Raw genomic sequence first — 21,638 nt, 5'->3', positions numbered from 1 at the left:
GTTGGTGCAGTCCCCCTTTAGGTTGCAGTTCAGTCATTCAGCATGAAAAAACTGGATCTTTTTCTCTGTCCGTTGAAATTGTCTGCAACTCCTTTTGTCGAAAGCAAACAGTGATTTAAGTTTGTCTGCTGCGAAGCATCTGTGCTGTACATTCATGTTTTCTACTACAATGGAAAACCTTTATAACACTCTCCTCTCTGTGTTGCTTTACAGTCGGAGTGTACTCCAAAGAAATAGGATAGATTAATAGACTCAGACGTGTCAGACATCGCCTGTGTGATCGTGTACTCGGCAGCATCGCCTATTAATCCCAAATACAAAACTGTCAGATAATCTGTGGTAATAAAACAACAGAGGATGTATTTGCAGAGCTGATCCACAGTCTTTGCCAGCCCCTCGCTGCTGATGCCAAACACCGTCCCCGTCTCTCTGCAGAAATGAGTGCTTCTCTACTGGAGAACATCAAGTGCCTTATTTAATTTGCAATATTGATCTTTTTCCTTCTTGAATTGTTTGATGCTCACCACCATGAAGAGACGACAAAGTGCAATCTAATTGATTTGGCTCAGTTAGGAACAGAGGTTGACTGAGCTTGTTGCGATCAGAGGACAAGCGATGCTGAGAAGCAGCGTATTAGCTCAACACCATGTTGGAAAATGTTAGAAAATAACACGCATGTGGTAATTTCATAACCACTCGCGCTTCCTTTAATGCCTCCCTAATGCTCGCTGACTTAGTGTGGAAATGAATTTTTCTGTTTACCAGAATCGGAGACACAGTGTGTGTGTGTGTGTGTGTGTGTGTGTGTGTGTAAGATCCAAAGCAGCACAGAATGCTTTCAAGACGCACTTACACGCTTTCCAGTGTTTGTCTGCAGTTTTAACTGACACTCGATGAGTAATTGAAATAAAAAATGAAGGCGGTCTGGTCATTATGAGTTATGATGATTCAGTGTATTTTGATAATGCAGCCTGAGATGAGTCCCAGAAAACGATGTACATTAAGCTGCAGTTTTCATTTTCAACCCCCCCCCCCCCCCCACATCCTAATGACAATTTTATGGGAAACTTCATTAGGCGGCGGGATGTCGAACCGATAAACATCAGCTCATGTTAATCGGGGGATAAAGTGGCCTTGCTGCGGTCCTCTCATGTTGGAAGTCCACTAAAGAAACAAAAGAAGGTTTTATTGTTGGGGTTGCAGGGTGTTACCTGACAGATGATTTATTATTAATTAATAACATGCTTAAAATGATTTATCTTTGCAGCTCCGTCCTTTTCTTTTCTCCCTATTCACTGAGGACTTGCATCCACTGGGGCTTGGTGCTTTGTTGTACACAGTGGTCTACAGATAGCCTAATGAAGAGAAAGTATTACACGCTGCGCTGCTGCTGCTGCTGCTGCTGCTGCTGCTGCGGATTGCTAAACAAAGACAGTGATTCATCTAAGTTGTAATCTGAGCGGAGAACAGCAAACGAGTGTCTTCTAGTGTTAGAACAATGTTTTGGGATCACACAGGTCTGTAATATAGTATCAGGTCTCAGCCAGTCATGTGCTCCACCTCTAGTATAATGGAGACTACCTACCTATCTATCTATCTGTCTGTCTGTCTGTCTGTCTGTCTATTAGGGCTGTGTATTGGCAATAGTTGTTGTTGTGTAAAGAAGACATCACCATATGGTTAGAAAAAATATTCCGTATCATTACATAAACATTACATGAAAATAAAATTAAGTTTTGTTAAACGAAAGGAGATTAAAACACCGGAGACTCCAGGGAAAAACGGGAGTGTTGGCAGGTATCAACTCTTAATATTGGCATAAAGTTAGTGGATGGAAACGTGAATCAACTCACATTTTCTTCTCGAAATTCGTTCATTTGTAAATTTGACTGATGAAGAGTCAAACCAGTGTGTAAACTTTAGTTGAGGAAAGTTCAAGCACCAGTTTCATTGCATCTTTAATAATAATTAAACACAACAGAAACATATGTGGAGGATCAGTTGTCCCTTATTTCACTTTATCTTCCTCGGACATTTGGGAACCAAATCCAGCCCCGCCCCTTGGCAACTAATGCTGACAACCACCGATACACTTATAATGACACGGTAACCTCGGCTGACGTTCAGTTCAACAGCAGCTGAAAAAATAAACAAATGCATGGATTTTTTTTGGTGACGTGACAGAGTTTGAGTCTGTTATGGAAAGATCTTGAAAGAAAATCTGTCTTGTACTGTGAGTGTGGTTTATCTTCAGGATCTCCAAACCCTCAATAAACCCGGAGTTTGTTTCAGCAGAAGCTCGGACTTGATCCCGCTGCTTTCAGGAAACCTCAGAGCAGTTTGATCTTTTACAATCTATTGTGTGAAAACAGAATATTTTATGATGAGAAACATTTTGAATTATGTATTGAGGGACATACACACACACACACACACACACATTATTAACCGATCTAGGATGTTTGAGAACTAAACTCATTTCATATTCAGCATTTTTAGGGCACAGTTTAAAATGTTCTATAAATTTGCTTTGGGACTTATATAGCATAGTCAGCAAGTTGTACAATGTGCCTTATTATAATATTCATAAATGCACTGAGCACTTCTGTAGCGACGGCAAGGTCAGTGAAGCTGCTCAGTTACAGGTTGAAAGTTTTTGTTCAGTTGTATTTCTCTTCACTGGTAAATATGCATTGATCAGCAGCTCAGCAGAAGCATCCCCAGCAGACATGAAGTAAGACTTGATTTGTGGTATGGAAACTTTTTTCTTTCCTTTTTTTTTTTTTTTTTAAATCATTGAGTTTGTGTCCAATATTTACATTGTACTACTGACATCTTTATCATCTGAGGAGCAGGAGGTGGGCTGTGACGTTCACTCAGGTTATGGCTAAAAACTGATGCCCACACAAACGCTCTCGCCTCCTTTTATGTCTCCTGGATTCTTCTGAACCCTCGTTGCATCCTGCCTCTGTGGGCCGCTCGATGGAAATACAAACGCTAATGCATTTTAAAAGACCACCATAAGGAGTAAATGCACAAACTTAGCTTCTTCTCCTCTTCTCGTGTTGACATGCAGGGAGGGGAACGCCAGAATTTACCCGAAAACCTTTTAAGGAAACAAATTAATTTTACTGTGGCTGATTCTTTCCCTGCTCCTCGACCTATTTATTTAAATCCAGCTCATTAAAATTTGCGGATATTTGCTGGACACTTACCGTTGATGTGTTATCCTACAAAAACCTCCCGTCTATTACACCCTCCTGTTTAATGCGGCTGCTCATGATGTCGTGGATTTCTCAAGCAAAATCTTCTGGCAAGTTGAGAACGCTTTGATAATCTCCTCGTGAGCAACCTTTTAAATGAACAGGTGCCAAGATAAATGCACCCTGCAACTATCCTAAGCAAACAACACAAATGAAATGCTGTCACACAAAGTGGAAGTTTGTAGCAGTTCTGGCATCTTTAAGGCGATTTGAACCCTTGAAGGCCTTAAAAAAAAAAAAAAACTTGTGCGCTTGGAGCAGCCCTGCCACCCAAAGGGATCTTTGGGGAACTTTAATGTTCTTACAAAACCATTCTAAATTTGTGAGTCACCCCGAGGAGAAGAAGAGCATCCCTAAAGATCCCATGATTTCTGCAGTGAAAATGTTCTTTTGTATTTGTGTAATGCTGCAGCCATTACCACTGAGTTTGGCGGATTAAAATCGCTGGCTACCGAACACTTTCGCAAGAGGACAGAGTTTGACTTCCACAGAGATCCACAGAATGGAGTCCCCGACTGGCTGGGTGTATTTATGATGCTTCACAGGCCGGATACTGAAATGAAAGAGGCACCACTCGAGGGGCTCTCTGTCTTAATCCGTGGACATTATCGCTACACTGTAAGCGGGTCTTGGCTCGTTACCTCGCAGTAGAGAGCCAGGCTGGCAGGGTTGCAGGGAGAGAGGCAGAAAGGAAAGGGGAAGGAGGGAGGGCCTCGCCCGGCCGCCGAGAATGTAATCTCTAGATTAGGGGGCGAGACGAATTCCTGCTGCCAGCCTGACCTTGTCAAGGCAATGGAGGAGCCAGAGTGAAATTGAGATTTCAGGACAGGAGCGAGTCGAGGCGTTTTTTTTTTTTTCTTTTTTTTTTGAGTGGTAGCGTTTCTCTTTCAGGGGTCGTAGCCTTGACACCATGATTCATGCTAAACGTGTGTGGTCACACTGGTAGCACACATGAAATGTGTGTGCGGCAAACTGTGTCTGGCACTGACCATGCTGCCCTGAAACCCTCTGCAGTCAGTCTTTATGGGAGGGAGAAACAACATGACCGAAGCAGCGCAGTTTGTCTCAATGTAATGAGACTGGGAAATGGCATTGTTCTCAATTTCTTCATCGTATGCACAGACGGCGCAGATTTCAGTATTAATGCATGGACACACTTGTTGTTTTTACGTTACACCACAGAATGACTAAGGGCTTGAATGCTGCCTTTGTCATTTAGACAGGAGTGAAGTCGTCATAAGGGCTGAACAAATTAATCCAAATATTATCGTGCAATATCCAAATCACAAGAGCTGCAATCTTTTTGATAAAGGTAGAATATGTCACAACGTACCATAAATTAAGCATTAGCTGAAGCTGCAGTATAGCTACTTGGTTTTGTATGACCAGTATCTTACTGTGGTTAGAGTTAGCTAGCATTAGCAACTTATAGCTAATCATTGTTTTGTAGTTATGACTCTTTTTCACTGTACCATCACTCCCGCTTCAGCAAGTGTCTCATTTTTAAGGTCCCATATTTTACACTATAGTGTTCATATAGAACCTTGACCTGCTTTAGAATCAATAAAAACAGGGAAATTTCACTTTATACAATATATGGCCTTAAAATATGTGATTAAATAAGAGATAAAATGATTCTAAACTCTGATTCGTGGATGTAAATACATGACATCAAGCAAAGTAACACAAACTGTTCAAACTCCTAATGAAAATTTAGTGTTATAATGTAATATCCCACTGCTCATTGTAAGAAGCTGATTGAAAAATAGGTTTTCAAGGCCTTTTAATTGTGTACAGGAATTTTCCTTTTGTTAACAAACTTCCATTATTTTCTGTATTATTATCTGTATTTTCATCCTCTTTGGTTTGAATATTTCAACTTTCTGAATGACCTCAATGTCCTTGGATTGGGTTTATATAAGCATGTTCTCATGGCCAGAGAATGGAAAATGAGAATAATGATGTGACATTCCTGTTTTTCAGCATTTAATTCATTTGACTCATAATTGCAGAACAACAAAATAATGAGTCTGTCTGCGGCAGACCGCAGCACACAGCATCAGCTGCATCGGGGAAGTGGCGGAAAGCCGCAGACAAACTACCACTGTCCTTTTTTTAGAGGAGCTACTGTATGTTTTTATTGCCTCAAACGCTTACTGAAGCAGAAGAGAAACTCACTGTCTTCCAATTTTCAGTTCAATTATTTACGCAATGAAACACACTGAGAGCTAAGTTCTTTTCATGCAGGTGCATCCTGTCTGTGATGTGGTGAAATGAAGAGCAGCAGAAACAATATAACCTTCATAAAATACAAATGAATACAGAAAAAATTGTCACTTTTGCTTGGGGTTTCATGATTAGGAATGCGAGCAGCATCGCCAAAAGATAACAAGTGCAACTCAACACAAACCATTTTACATCAAGGACAATAAAAGATGAAAATGTCAAGTGGTTCTTCTGTTATTTTAGACAATGTAAGTGTCTATTAATGGCACATAAAGGCAGATGTAGCTCCTGACAGTCTGTCTTTACAACATACCTGTAGGTTTAACCACCAACACAAATGAAACACCTTTTATGTACAATAAATTCTGAAGCACCAGTCAGTTCTGCTTAATTGAACCAAGATGTGGGGGCGCTACCGTATTCCACTCCGTGAAAAGAAAAACACCGGTTGGGTTGTTGTTGATTTTCCGACGCTACCTTGGACTCCACAGCTTTAGCTCGCACCATTAAAAGGCGTCGCAAAGATTCAAAGTCTGTGTTGAGTCCATTCAAAGTTGGAGACACAAACCGGTGTCAGACTACCCTTGAACATCCAAAGCAACAGTGAGCTCTCGGATAATTAGTGTTAGAATCAGCGCATACACCAGGGAGAATGTAGTTCTCATTATATTTGTTAGCTGTGAACTTTTGCCTCACACATATTGTTTACCAAAGTGCCACCACTAAGGGCATCCAGGCTGCCTTATTAGAGAACTGCTGACCCAGTGCTATTTCTCACATTTAAATTAAAGGAACACTGGGCTCTCACCGCTTTGATATTAATGCTAATCAGTTATGGGAAATGAAACTAGGATAATTCAAAAAGTACAAAGTAAACATTCCTTTATGTTGCAATGTAAAGCAATTACAATAGAGTTTTCTGTTAATAAATACTTTTCTGCACAAACCATGTGCATTTTTTAAAATTTTTCCTCCAGCATCAACTTACATGACAGAACATGTGCGTCTGTCTTCCTGGATCTAGTTCGTTGACATTAAAGGGATAGTTCAGGGAAGAATGACTGGATCAATACCACACCATCCCATACAGTTAGCAAACTGTTGTACAGGTTGAATAAATAATATACAGTGATTTAATCTGTGGCAACGTATCTGTTCGTTGTTTTTATCCCCATGACCATCATTGGATAAGAGATGTGGTAAATGGATGGATGGAAAATTACACCTATAATAATGATTGGGCTATAGCCCGATTTGGTCTAATAGACAGTCAATGATGATGACTAAACAATGATCATCGTGTTTATATTTCATATCACACACACCACATGCACTCCCGTAAAAAAGCTCAACCCCACGATAGGCGTCACATGACCACGGTATTGCTGCTATGCTGTGGTACTGGTGTCCCCACTAGCAAGGTTAACTAGCTCGAGCAAGTGACTCACTCGAGACACAGAAATTAGTTGTTTGTCTAATTTATGGTCAAGTGAGTTGCCATAGTTTTCTTATTTAATACAATGCAATTAAAGTTACATCGTGTTTCATAAATGGTTTGTACCCGTTAAAGAGGCTCAATGAGAATTTAAAGAACTTTTTTTCTCACTAAACCAGTTTCCTTTAATGTGATGGAAGTCAGAATTTTAAAGCTGCAGCTACAGTTATAAATAATTTATTCATTTATTCTGTTTGCATTTCAGACCAGAATGAGGTGCAACAGATTCACTACAAAGCGACACATGATCTTATTGGTTATGAATCTCCCTTCCACCTTGTCGAGTAACACGTAGGTACACCTGGCGTGCAGACACTTTTTTTTTTTTTTTTATGATCTCACCCCTCAACATGAAATTGGTAGACTTAATGACCCAACTGCCTCCGTGCCCAGTTCGACTTTCCGGCGCGCAGTCATGCATAATCCCACAAAATCTACCCAGCTTATGCATTTTAAATGGGAAGGCCTAAATCACAGAGCTGCTTTTAAGTGAATGCATTTCTAATAGAAAAGCAGACAGCTGGGATGGTGTCCCATTGTGGGGTGTCATCATCCAGCCAGATGCGTTTTATAGACTGTAAATATTTTTTTAATGTGTGCAAAGGTTGTAAAGTGGAGGCGTTTCATGCAGCAGAAACTTTCTGAAAAATCTCAAACATGAAGAACTCAGAAGCAGATTCTCAAAAGAATAATAATAACTTTGGTTTTTATCAACCAATATGTACCAGCTGCTCAGAGATCTTAAACGCAATGAATAAAACATTGAACTTTGACCCTGTGGAGGAGGGTCTTGGCCCATAAAGTATATTGTTAAATATGTATGTATATGCTGTCCCCCTGATGAGGGCTGTTGCTGCTGGAACATGGTTTTTGTTATTGTTGAAGAGCAGATAAAAATATTGATGTATATACGAGAATCTTTTTATGTAGAATCACGAGTATCCTCGCAGATTTAGTTGAACTTGTGGTTGCCTGGACACAAAGCCTGTCCCTCCAACTTCAAAAGGCCCAATTTACAAATCTCTGTGCCCTGTTTCCATCCTGATTTTATTCTGAAAGTCCTGACCGTATCTTTCCGCTGCTATTGGGTTTTAATTTCTCAATCCTTGTCATTAAAGCTGGTTGTGTAGTTTCTATGGAAGATTGTAAGTGTCAATTTTGAAAAGTTAAAAAGAAAAAAAAAAAAGCCTAGCCTTATAAAACTCAACATCTTGAACTACAAAAAAATTTTAAATTATTCCGCCATCGTTGAGTTTTAATAATACATTCATGGTTTTTGTGCAGTTTTTCTTTGCGATCAGGGTTTATTATTGACATTTCAGTTTCTGCTCCAAATTAAGTTGATTAGGTGATTTACTTTAAAGGTGTTGGTGATGGCCAGAACTAAGAAAACAATCCCTTGTTGTAATACCTCAGAATTATCCATGAATCTTAGTTATTATGTTAATCCATTTTTGAGCTTCAAAAATTAAATTAAAAAAAATGCAAAAAAAAATAAAATAAATATATATATATATATATATATATATACAGGATTAAGTTGCAAAAATGCTCCTCCTCCTCCTCCTCTTCCTTTCATCCTCAAACAGAAGTGAGGCAGTGAGAAGAATTCAGCTGCTCTTCAGGAGTTAGAAAATCGTATTTGAGCAGCAACAGCCCTCATCAGGGGAACGGGATGTACATACATATTCAACTAAATATAGGCCAAGTGGTTCCTCCAGAGCCCGCAGAGTCAAGCATAACGTATCATAAGGAAATCTTCAAAATTCAATATTTCGTTCACTCATTCCGTTACGGTCTCCGAGCAGCTGAGACACGTCGGCTATGAAATCTTTATCAACCCCGCTGAATTCATTTCATCCCTCACATAACTTCACTCAGGTATTCACACAAAGAACGCCAATCATAACAACAGAGGAAGAGACTGCGAGTGATATTTATCAATGAGTTCTCAGGTGCTGATTCACTGGAGGTGTTGTCATGTGTCGTGGCTCTCAAACAGCTCAAACTGGAATGTCACGGTGTTCGCCATCCGTCTGCAGCCAGAAGAGAGGACCGTCACAGAGCTGGAAGTGGGAAACAAAACACAAGAAAAGAAAAACAGCATGCACACTGTGCTTGTTTCAGTGGTGCACGCTTACATGTCTTTCTTTTGAAAACTCGTTAATGACTCGGAGGTTGAGGGCAGCTCTCGGTTCACGTGGCTGCATTTTCTTTCCTCCCTCATAAACCCGCCGCACAAACAAGATCTTTTGAGAAGAGCTGTGGTTAGTTAATTCGCACTCGCTGGTTCCGTCTCGCCAGCGTTCAGAGAGGGAGCTCATTTGAAGCTTCTCTTTGGCCGCTTATTACACCTGCTGATTGATTGCAGAGCCCTGTCAGGGTTTTTTTATTTGGTCTTCAAATGCAAAAATGTTTCTTTTCCAGGCTTGTTGGAAAAATTGTGCTGTAAGCTTGAAAAAGAAAAAGAAATTAAAAAAAATTCAACTGTTTGTAGTTGAAACACAGTCTCAGTCACAATCTCCCAACATATCAGAGCCTGAATGTTTTGAGGACAACGCCTGGTTGCAGGAGGAAACTCTGTCTTGGCATGTTGCTAGGCGATGCATTAATATTAATGTTGTCTTTTCTGAGAATGTGTGCGCTCTCTTCCCCCCTCGGGATAAACTGAAGCTTAAAGATATCTCCATCTCACTGATACTTCTTTTTATCCTCGTTAAAACTCATATCAAAGGTTTTAATTACATTCTGCAAATGTAATGCTGCAGAGCTTTGTGGAAAAAATCACAATTGCCTTTTCAGTTTTTCTAGTTTGCACTGCTGATATGCTCGGCTCATTTCTGACCTATAGTAATTGAAAAAACGGGGATGACGTGGTGTATCTGGTTTATGTGGCGTTTGAACATGTAAACATGCTTATTTTTACCCGAATCTAATCTTCACATCTGACTCTGAACCGGGCTCCAAAAATCAAATATGAAAAACATAAACTAAAAAAGCTAAAGCAGCATGATTTCCTCTGTTTTTAATCGTATTTGCTTTTCCATTTCAAAACGTTTCGCACAGGAGAAATAAATCTATGATGGAGTTCACTCCCTGCCTCACCCTTTCCCCCGCTGGGCCTTTAGCCCCGAGTCTTTGTCGTAGCCTCCGCCGCACCTCTCCGCTGCCCTCTCTGCAAAACCATTTTCCTGGCACTGAAACACAGATGTTATCCATCTGATTAAACGTTCAAGGTTACATCTCCAAATACATCAAAGTCTACCTCTCCCAAAAGAAGAAGCGTGACAGCCAATATTTTTGGTAGCCTGGAGGCGCAAGCTCCAGTGTCCTCCCTTTTTTTATTTTTTTATAGGCACATGAAAGAGACTCCAGCACATGTCATGCCTGTACAGGTAAATTGGTATCTCTGCTTAAAGTATCATGATGACTGAGCCGCAGCCACTAGGTGACATGAATGAAACTGAAGGAACATACCAATTTTTATACAAAAAAAAGCACAATTCAAAAGGTTTGTTTACTAGACCTGCAAGCTGAAATGATCAGCTGCCTTTCTGTTATGAATTCATCTCTGAGCTCAAACAGTGATAACCCCGTGACATCAGCAAGAGGTCATTTTACAGCTGTTATCACAGGCTGCAAGATACTGACCTTTATATGAAAAAGTGGTGAAGTTTCTCTTTACGTTATCTATCAAGAAAATAAAAACGCTGGTTACCTGGATTTTATTTTGTTGAATTTTTGAATAAAAAAGGAAATCACAACATTAAAGGAAAAGTTCAACATTTTTATGGAAAATAAACCAATTTGCATATTTTCCAGAAGTGAGATGAGAAGATTGAAACAATCTCATAAATTGTTCTGGAACTAATGATTATTTCCACAATCAACTGATCAGTCGATTACTTTCTTGGTAAATCCATTACTTGTTTGTCCATAAAGTGTCAAAGCCGGAGCTGACATATTCAGACGTCTTGTTTTAAATAAGACCATGCATGCAGAGCTCAAAGATATGTGGTTTAATATCACAGAGCACTAAGAAACCCAGGAAATATTCAAGAAGCTGAAATGTGTGAATGTTTGGCTTTTAAATGTGGCTTTAATGATTAGTTGTTATTAAAATTGTGTTTATGTATGTTTAAGTAGGAAGGTAGAGATGGCAGGTGCCTAGCCTCTGTCCAGAGTTCAAAACTACACCTACCAAAGCTGGTTCTTGGATATCACTGTGGTTGTCCAGAGCCAAAACTGAAACCTGTGCTCACTGACCCGGTAACCGGAGTTAGAGCCGGAGCTGCTCTACAGAAGCTGGTGGACAGAAACAGTTTCAGTGTGTAACTGTATTTGAGGTCTGAGGAAAACCTCGGCTGAGACGCTGAAGTATTCCTTTCTCTGATAACGGAGATAACAGTTAATTTAGCACCTGCGCTACAGCCCTGCATATCTGCTGCCTGTCATCCCCTGACTCATTACTTTTCTTCTTCTTGTAGAGATCGAAAAAATCCAGAAAGATGAGGGGAAGGAGGAGGAGAAGTTCATCGACGTCGTCATCAACAAGAACATGAAACTGGGCCAGAAAGTTTTAATACCAGTCAAGCAGTTTCCTAAAGTAAGTGCTATAGTATCACCAACCAACCAACCACCACCAGAGACTTCTCCAAGAATGTGATCTGCGCCGATAGAGAATTTTAGATCGTGTTATTTATAGATAATGAAACCAACTACAGTTGCTCTGGTTTTGATTTAAATTCCTTACAACAGCCACTTGACACTTTTTGTTGATGCTTTATGTTATTAGATGTAGCGTATCTGGAAGGCGGCATACAGGCGGAGTGTTGGCTGACAGAACTGGGGTAGGACTATATTAGGGATGTTACTTCCTGTCTGAAGAGTTGTGTAAGCTTCTGAGATGTTACAGCTGTAATTCTCACTCCTCCGCCCTCATATACACACCTCTCCATTACCCTGACCTTGGTCAATGACGCTCTGATGTCTCGGTATATTAATTTGTCAATGAATATTTATGAATAGAAGATTCAAAAGGAATTTTTGTCACAGTGGATTTCATTTCATACACGCTAGATACATGTACTTGTAGGTCTGTTTCTCAAAAGAATTAATAGCTTGTAAGGTGACAGTGTTTGCAATGGAGTCATAGACGGCCAGCTCCACAGTGACCTCCATGTGAAGCCGCTCTGAGCGATAATGCAGTTGCCACATCGGAGAGCACTTCAGCCTCGCCCGCCGCCACAAGGAGCCTTCACCGGCAGCAGCGGTTTTATTGGCGCCACGCGCTCGGTGCATGACAGGGATTTCCCGCTGGGAGCGCGACGGGGAGGCTGATGTAAAAGTGAGAGGGCTGCTCTTACACCATCACTCAAGTTTTCACCTCAGCCCTCCAAGGGGAAGGACAGCGGTAACCTGGAGTGAGTGGATGGAGAGGACAGCAGGGAGGAAACACAGCACAGGAGTCAAATACTGAACCAATTACACTCCAAAGGTTATACTGAGGTTTAGTTTCTCTATACTTCTCTGATCAGTTAATGACATGCACAGTAAAATAATACCAAAGTCAATTTCCTGGGTGTAAAAATCAGCAATGTACCAGGTTTTATATTAGTCCACACTCAGCATGACCCACCGTAGAGTCGTATCAGCTCTGTGACAAACGCATCCTCAGTCAGGACTCTTTGATGTCAAATACTTAAGAAAGAAAACTAATTTTGAATTTTACTTTGTTTCACGTTCCCTGCATCCCTGCCTTATGCCCATGAGCATTTATTTGGTGACTGACTCTGCAGTCACCTCAGTGGCTTTTTGAAGCTGCACAAACTGCACACCTCTAACATCAGCATGCAACATTCGCAGCGCGTACAACGTTCTCCTTCTTCATGTAGTGCGTTAGCTCGCTAAGATTTGCTAATAAGCACTAAAGGCAATGCACAGCTAAAGCTGATGGGGATGTAATTTAGTTTTTTTTGTTGGTCATAACCCAAAGTAATGATAAAATTTAAATTTTGATAAAAAAGTCAGGAGGTTGTCAAAGTTATTCCAAGTTATCCCGAGGGGACCGTTAATGCTTGGAGTGAGTCCCGAAACCTGTAGATTAGTTAGCATTTTAGCACTTGTGGTTCCTTCTTTCCTGAGTCTCTGGGGGTTTTTTTGGATCATTTTTCTGATCAGTTTTTAAAAAAAATAAAAAAAATTTATTTTCTACAACAATCCAAAAGCCAGTGTAAAAATCCCACTGGTTTTTTTGTCAAGGGGAACCAGGGTGATGCTAACTTCCGGCTTGGCCTACAAAAATACATCAACGCTGCAGCACTTTATAGTTGTTGAGACACTTCAGTCTGGACCATCCACAGATTCACGCTGCTAGCTAAAAGTGTCTAAACATACATGTAAACCACTTTGTGAATGTTCCAGCTATATATAACTAAACTGTTGGACTGCCAGACACCGTAACTTTCAGATTTCATTTGTATTCTTTACTGTGTGTTTTCTACAAGTGTCGTTTTTTGAAAATGACCAAATTGACAAACAAAAAACAGTCAAATCTATCAATACATACTGTATATTACATGTTGACATTCATGTAAATTTCTGCTAGCAGTCAATGTGCTAGCATCTTACTAGCTAAAGATTTTTAGTCGCTAGTTTCTGTCTCCATTGTTCAAACTTGATTTCAGTGTCTGTATTTCAGTGTGTAGTTACGACCTTGACGACCTTTTTGTGTGAATTTTGAGCAGACTCATTAATCACCATGTGATGACATGCACTCCACTGACTGAGCTGAAATCTCTTCTACAAAATAATATGGGCGAACGCTGAGTGTGTACTGCCTATGTATGCGGTGTCATCTGGAGGCTGATCTGAGTCTCCCAGGTTCACAGCTAAACAGATTTGCTCTGACAGCTTTGATAAGTAGAGCCACTAATACGCTGTTTAGAGCTCCAACAAGCCACCGAAGGAAGACAAATTCAATTTGTTCTGTCTGACAGGTAGCAATGGCAAGAGTGATTGGTTTGACTTGAATGGGTTTTCTTCTGAGCCGCGAGCATCACCTTTTGGCTTCTGGCATTGAAGTGGCACGACCATTTTCCAAATAGCCATTTAGGAGCACATGCAGAGAGGTTAAATCCATCCTCTGCAAACAAAGCTTTTTATCAAAATGAAGTGGGCGAGGACGCGACGCTGCAAGTCCCGCGCTGCTGATCCTCAGTGATAAAATAGAGCTGCTCCTCGGCGATGATTTTTAATACCCAACACCGATGAATTCCTGGACTTTCTAAGAGTGATGATTTTTATAGTGTTAGTACAGTGTTCTGTTGTGAAAAGGACACTTCAATACTACTTCCTTTGTTATCATTTATGTCTCATAAAGACTCAGTCAACAGCTCTCTTGGAGGAAGGTTTAATTGAAAGCTCGTCTACAGAAATAGAGAGAGATTTACATGATTTTACCAACATGACACAGCGTCACACCTACTCAGGCAACTAAAAATATCCCACCTTTTGAACAAGGATGCGCTATCAGTGCTCATCTGTACAATTGCTAGATCTGGTGTCTCAGAAAAGCATCTTTTGGCAGAAGGCACTGTGGGCCATTAGCGAGGCGTAAGGAGTCCCACTGGTTTATTTCCAGTTCAGACTGTGGCTTTTTCTGTCTGCGCTGGGAGCGGTGATTTATCCTTCTGCTGTCGTTCCTGTCCTGCTGTCCTCAGCACAATCACCGCGCTGGCTCTCTGTGAGCACATACCTTTTGCCAGACTCGCAGTAATACATTCAGCACACGATAAAAAGATCTCAGACGTGCCCCCCCCCCCTCGCACCCCCTTCAAGTTAAGTGTGATTAATCATGCATTCTTTCTCTACTTCTGTCCGCTGTCTTTCTCTGTAATCATCCACATGACATTTTTCTTTCCTTTTAACAGACAACCAGGATATGGTGCAACATTTTAAACCCCGTTTTTATATCATTTCATGTCATTTCCTCTTTTTCATATTTTATTTGTATCACTTTTTTTTTTTTTTTTTTGCACCACTAACACCACAGCAGCGCAGCAGGCAACAACCTGTAATTAAACACATCAGCTTTTATTCTGGTGATTACAGGCAGCAGCAGCAGCACCATCACCATCACAATCCTCTCACACAGTCTAATGACATGAACCAGTGCAGGAGCCCAGGCAGGTTTTTGTAAGTCACATAATCCCTCGTGATAAGTAAAGCATTAGCAAAAACCCCAAAGCATCAATCACAGTGGGAGCCAGATGGATTTTGATATGTGATAAACAGCAGGGATTATAGTTATGTGATCAGTCATATATTTGGACTGTCCATATGAGGAGGTGTGTGTGTGTGCGTGCCTCTGCAAATCTATTGACTGGTCTCTGATGTGTTTAAATGTCCAGATTAAGACTTCTGTCTGACATTTACTGGCATTATTCAAATAAACACAAAGCAGATCCCCATGATCTCTCTTTAAATAGTCAAGAACTTAAAATGGTGTCAAACAAATGCCATTAAACCAATACCTATATCACTATATTATCTATAATAGAGTCTGTAGTGGCTCAGAAGAGTCTATGTCTCATATTAGAACAAGTTGTAAAAACTTGGCCACATAAAGCAGCTACTGTACAGAGCCTGGGAATTCAAACGAGCCACAGGACCCCTGTTAACAATCTGTTTCTCCACTTCGAAACATTACAAGTCCTCAGGTTTGCTATGTGGTGATTTGATTAAACAAATGAATTTAGGAATATACAACATTTAAACACAATCAGCTGCAATAATGAACATCAAGCCGAGAGTTAAGACTTAGACCAGGGCCTCAAGATCAAACCCTGTCTCCAGGAAACGATGTTTATAGAAATGTATACGGTTAATTCATTTTGAGAGAAGTATAATAGCGCCTGAAATATGTTTTAATAACATCATAACGAGACATTTTTAAAGAACATACTGCAAATGCAAAGTCTCGAAATGTGGATACATTTGTTTTCTGTACAATATCCCAACACAATATCTGCCTATTTCTTTTTCTCACTTTTAGGCACTCACAGCAAAAACGGTGAACTAGGTTTACCACCAAAAACATTAGGGGTGGGTGATCTTACGATATTGTATCATGGACGATCTTACTTTGGCACATGATCTTCTTTCATGATCATCATACAAATCACATCATTAAAAGGTGCGATATTTAGATAATTAAATTTCAGTCACTGCTAACTGTTAAACAGCGAGCCCGCCGACTGCAGTCCGGTAGAGCCACAGTCCACCTGCGGGACAACAGATCTGCCCACAGGTAGGGAAACACGAAGCAGGGCAGCGACTGAACTTTCAAATTAAAATACCTACATATATCACCTCACAATTACAATGCCATGCTGAGGTTTAGCAGGCAGAATGTTTACCGTGCTAACCATCTTATTTTAGAGTGTTAGCATGCTAACATTTTTTAATTAACATAAACACCATGTAAAGCTGAAGCTGCTAGTGTTGTTATTAGTTTTACATGTATTTGATCTTAAACCTGTAGCACTGGACAAATTAAACCTTTTATCTGATGATGGTGCAAGATAGAAATTAAGGTGATCACCAAGTTATTACAATTTTGTGCCAAACTCCCACAATTACACAGACATTTCACTCTGTGTGATTAGTCGTTACACAATTTATAAAACAGAAGACAGCAGTGCGGGCAGAGAATAGCTGGAAACATCGGAAAAGAAGTGTCGGAAAGATACGAATCACAACTTCCAGTCGTGATTTTCACAATAAAATCAGAGCAGAAACAAGATGCAGATTTAGATTTTAGATTGTGATTCTACCCAGAAAACATTGTCACATGACCTCCCGGCCAGTTCGGCCACCTGTAGCTCACACTGACTTGAAGCACAAGAGACGACGTGAACCACGACCTTTCTCTAATCTTCACTCCAAAGTGTTCCACAACAACCACAACCCTCAGAAAAGTATTTTTATACACATGTTGTACATGTTGCCAGTCAACATAATCCAGGCAGCAATTACCTTTCTCATCAAAACATAATTGACAAAACAAATTAGTTTGGATATATGTAAATGGAAGCTATAGGAGACAGCAACGTAAGATCAGGTGATGCAGTAGCATCCACATTAAGATCCTTATCATGTGAGCTGTGATGCTTTCGAGGAAAATTTTACCATATTCTTAAATAAAATTACAATTAATGAAATTACCACAAACCAGCTATGGCTTGTGTGGGGCCCTGTGGGGATGTGAGGCCCCGGGGGATTTGCCTGTTGCTTTGTATGGAGTCCAAGACCTTCATGTTTCTAGCAGCATTTATTTAATATTTCTAGATGAAACATCTTCTCCTCTTTTTTTTCTCCCCCTCCCAAGTATTTTTTGGAGTGTTTTTAGTTACGGTTACAGACAGCTGTAGAAAAACAACAGGAAATGAGAGAGAGAGAGAGAGAGAGAGAGAGAGATGTGGCCAGACTTGAACTGCAGACGTTACAGTCTTAACCCTTAAGCTGCGGAGGCACCTCAAACTTTAACTCATTAACTCCGTGTGTGCAGCAAAACATTTTCATCATTTTGCATAAAATCAGAAAAGAGAAAACAGACGTGTTACTAAACTATAGGTTTAAAACAGAATGGACGTTACTCCAAATTAAAATTAATTAAGACAATTTAGGAACATAAATCAGTAGAAAAAACACTCTGCTAATCAACATTGCACATTTTTACATTGTGTGTTCATTTACTGTATTTTTCTGACGGAATGATTTAATTAAAAACTTGCCCACAGGTCAGTAATTGGATTAGCTCGCACTGTTTACAAAATCTGACATAATTAAATTCTCAAATTGATAAAGTAATCTTTAATTAAGAAAGATTTAGTTACTTCAGGTGATGCAGCGCGTTTCTCATTCAACAAATTCCATTTTTTATTATATCGTAAACTGTCTGCTGAAGACAAAGTCGCAGCTAAAAAGGGCATTTGTTCTGTCGACAGTTCACTAATAAGCCAGACTGTAATTTCATCTCTGATTTCACTGAAACTCGGTTTGCAAACAGAACATTTCTATCTGCATGAAGTTCTGTTCCACAGTCTGTCTGACATTTCCTGTAAATTTCCCCCCGTTGTGATGCCCTGATGCACAGTTGCTGTAGCTTCTACACTGTAATATTGAAAGCTGCACAGTAGCACTTTGCTCTCGATCAGGAAAAAAAACAAAAACAAAGCTTTCCTCCTTGTTTGAGCATTTTTTTATTCTATCCATCCGGCGCTGGGGAGGACTGAGATATCCACACAAACGTCCCAGACACCATGTCCGATACTTAACCTGTCAGAGGGAACGGGTGCACGGAAGCTGTAGTAACACGGAGAGATGTCGGCTGTGTGATCTGTGCTCTGCAAATCATTGTTCAAGAGATGGCACAGCTCAGTGATCAAGGCTCTATCCAGGTGGAAATGATGGATGCGCAGGACATCGGTTAAACTCAGCACATTTAAAACATTTCCTGACACCCTCTGTTCGCCCCGGCAGCGCTGTCTCCTTTGATGATCCTTTTGTAAACTTGAATACATTAGAGGCAGGATACATTTTTGTTTGCTTAGATAACTTTAAATTGAATCTCCCTGACCCAACCATTCATGTCCTATTGAGTATATTTGTTAATTATGGTATAGATTACAGTAGAGGGATTGTAATCTTTTGAAGGACTGAATGGAAACACGTTAGCATAAATGCTCTAGTTTTAGTTTGACATGTTCATCAGTCCAAGGTCAGGACTTTGCGGGGCGCCACTCACTCCCATTTGCAAGTGCAGGGCTGGAATTAGCACAGTGGGTCTTGAATAGGTTCCTGCATGATCACATGCAGTCACAGGGCCGTGTGTAATTATAAAAGCTGTAGGAAAATACAGTAGCAGAGAGCTGCTGGAGTTCAGCATGGCCAGGATATAAAAAAAAACCCCAAGACAGTCAGTTACTGCATTAGAGCGAATCACTGAAGCTCACCTCTCAAATCCCTCACCCAGGAATTGTTAGGAGCCTCCTAATAAGCACTCGCTTTCTGAACAAAAGGCAGCAGAGCTATAGGAGAGGTGTGTAGAACAAAACTGGCTGTTTTCTTACCTCCTGCTAGCTAATTGATGACCTAGATAGTTGAGGGAGACAGCTGTATAACTCACTGTTAAAGGAAAACATGGCGAGGGGGGAGAAACGTATCGGCCTCCTTTTGTCTCTCTGACCATCTCCAGCTGCCGGTGGACTTGTGTTGAGCCCCGTCTTAAAGGTTGTACGACTTTGATGTGTGTCTGCACGCGACACGCCTCGACACAGGAATACATAACATTTGGGTTTTTATAGCTAAAAGAAAAACAAAAAAACGGTGACCTTGTGAGGCAGTCTTGCGCCGGGGGACAGCAGAGCGCCAGATGTGGTCGAGTTCGATGTTAGCTCAAACAAACAAACAGCATCATGATAATACTGATAATGTCTGCGCAAATATTGCAACAGATGTGTGAAATGTTGTGAACAGATACCAGGAAGTAAAGTGCTCCGGTTGATTTGACCTAAACTGCTCTAGATATCAAAGACTAAACAAATTTTGTTTTTAGTTTCACAGTTTCAGTTCAATTTAATGTCTAAAATCTCTTTAAACAGCGTCTTCTCACTGTCCAGCTGCCAACGTCCAGATGAACCTCAGAGCTTCTGCTCTATTCATCAGGAGTCACCTTGTTCTTGTTTCTGTGTGCGCTCAGCAATTAAGCTTCAGGAAAAAGCAAAGCTGCGTTTTGCAGACATTTTTTTTTGACCCAGTTTTATGCCTCTCAGGCAGCAACATCCAGGCTTCCATATCTCAGTGCTGGAGGTTGTAGGTGCAGCCTGAGATGAAGGCCGTCGGCACCACCACAGGCTATAAGAAGTACTGCCGCCTCCTCCTGCATGTTATTAGGGTAAAAAAAAAAGATAGTGCAGTATATAATATATTAAATATATGCATTAGTATGTATTAGTATAAACGCATTTTTAATTATCATACAACTATAAAAAGCATAAGAAGAAAATGTCATAATAATTTGCAAGACTAAATGTAACAAACGATTCACTTTTATTTCTCCTGCTTTTCCTTCTCTGATTGAAAAACCTCTGACTTCATTGTTTCCTCTGCAGCTCTGAAAACCTCCGACCTTGTTACTGTCCATGCTTGTGAATTTAATGCTAACTTTATGCTAACTTTATGCAAAGTGAATATAACAGTAACTGAAAAGGCGACACAGTGAACCTGGGTGAAGACCCCTCAGAAAATTCTAGTTCAAGAAGTGGACGGGAAAAACTGCTGATAAGTTTCCATCGGCTTCAGTCACTCCAGTCTTGTGTGTGTGTGTGTGTGTGTGATTGACACGAGAAATGTCTTTGCTCTTTATCTCAAACACACAGATTCTGATTGATCCGCGCTCTCCCTCTCTGTTGCAGTTTAACTTTGTTGGCAAACTCCTCGGGCCACGCGGGAACTCGTTAAAGAGACTACAGGAGGACACTCTCACAAAGATGTCAATTCTCGGAAAAGGATCCATGAGAGACAAAGAAAAGGTAACACTCCAGTCCTGTTATTTCAATTTTTATTCCCGCTCTCCTGGCTCCTTTGACTCCTTTTACTTCCACATCATTTTGATTGTTTTTATCTCTGTCTGCTGCAGCAGGTCCTTCACGTGGTGTGAAGTCAAAGTGGGCGGGACCAACTTTTTAAAGTTTAGACAGAGATTTTAATGTAAGAGGTCCGATGAAAATCCAACTTCAATTGTTGAACTGTTTTTAATCAGTGTTAGAATCATCAAACGTGAGCCTCTCTGTTCATGAAGCTGTGAATTAGGCCTGCATCTTATTATTATTATTATTATTATAATTATTCAATTAATCTACTAAATATTTCCCCAAGTAACTAATAACTCAATGTGATGTCTGTGAATCTCATGTTTTGTCGGACCAACTTTTGAAAATGCAAAAATATTCAGTTTACTATCAGATAAAAGGAAGAAATATTTGCTATTTTTGCATAACATTATATGGACTGCTCATTGTACTGCCTTTTTTAATTATTATTATTTCTTTATATGCAAACATGTTTATTTGTTTGATAATTGTCTCTCATCTTGAATCAGATGTGAGAGATTCACCCGCAGGAACCGGAACTGCATTTGACTGACAGCTTTTTTTTTTTTGAAAAACAGCTTCAATCTTGAAAACAGATTTCAAAAGTTTATGGAAATGTGAAAGGATTGCCAAACATGTCTGCCGTCTTCCAAAAGTCAGTTTTCTCTCATAGTAAACAAAAACACGCAGTCAGATCAAGACAACGCTGTCTAGGTTTGTGGTTTTATTTCTCATATGAACTCTGACACAGGTGGGAAGAATACACCTCATAATGAAAAGGCTTTATGAGTGGAAGTTTTAAACACAACCCAGTCTTCTATCATCCCTGATCATGTTGGTACATAAAGAGAGGAAATAAACGGCCCTTTAGCAGCAGGATTGATTTCAGACTGGACTGGTTAACTGGGAATAAATCAACTTCACTTAGCTCGTCTCTCTCTCTCTCTCTCTCTCTCTCTCTCTCTCTCTCTATCTCTCTCTCTCTCTCTCTCTCTCTCT

The 21,638-nt window shown here is 40.2% G+C and overlaps 1 protein-coding gene across 1 annotated transcript in view; it reads left to right on the top strand.

The window, feature by feature from the left end:
* khdrbs3 (KH domain containing, RNA binding, signal transduction associated 3) overlaps positions 1–21,638 on the top strand; it is a 95,763-nt gene that overhangs the window by 35,473 nt on the left and 38,652 nt on the right. Inside the window, exons 2-3 of the mRNA XM_023406982.2 lie at positions 11,472–11,590; positions 20,463–20,579. Of these exons, the coding sequence (XP_023262750.1) occupies positions 11,472–11,590; positions 20,463–20,579 (236 nt within the window). The remainder of the gene's footprint in view (positions 1–11,471; positions 11,591–20,462; positions 20,580–21,638) is intronic.

Source organism: Seriola lalandi, unplaced genomic scaffold (assembly GCF_002814215.2).
Source record: "Seriola lalandi dorsalis isolate HSWRI2012SDOR001 ecotype SW California unplaced genomic scaffold, Sedor1 jcf7180002054323, whole genome shotgun sequence".
NCBI lineage: Eukaryota > Metazoa > Chordata > Actinopteri > Carangiformes > Carangidae > Seriola > Seriola lalandi.
The sequence above is the reverse complement of the archived record's forward strand: the minus strand, read 5'-3'. Positions and strand labels throughout refer to the sequence as shown.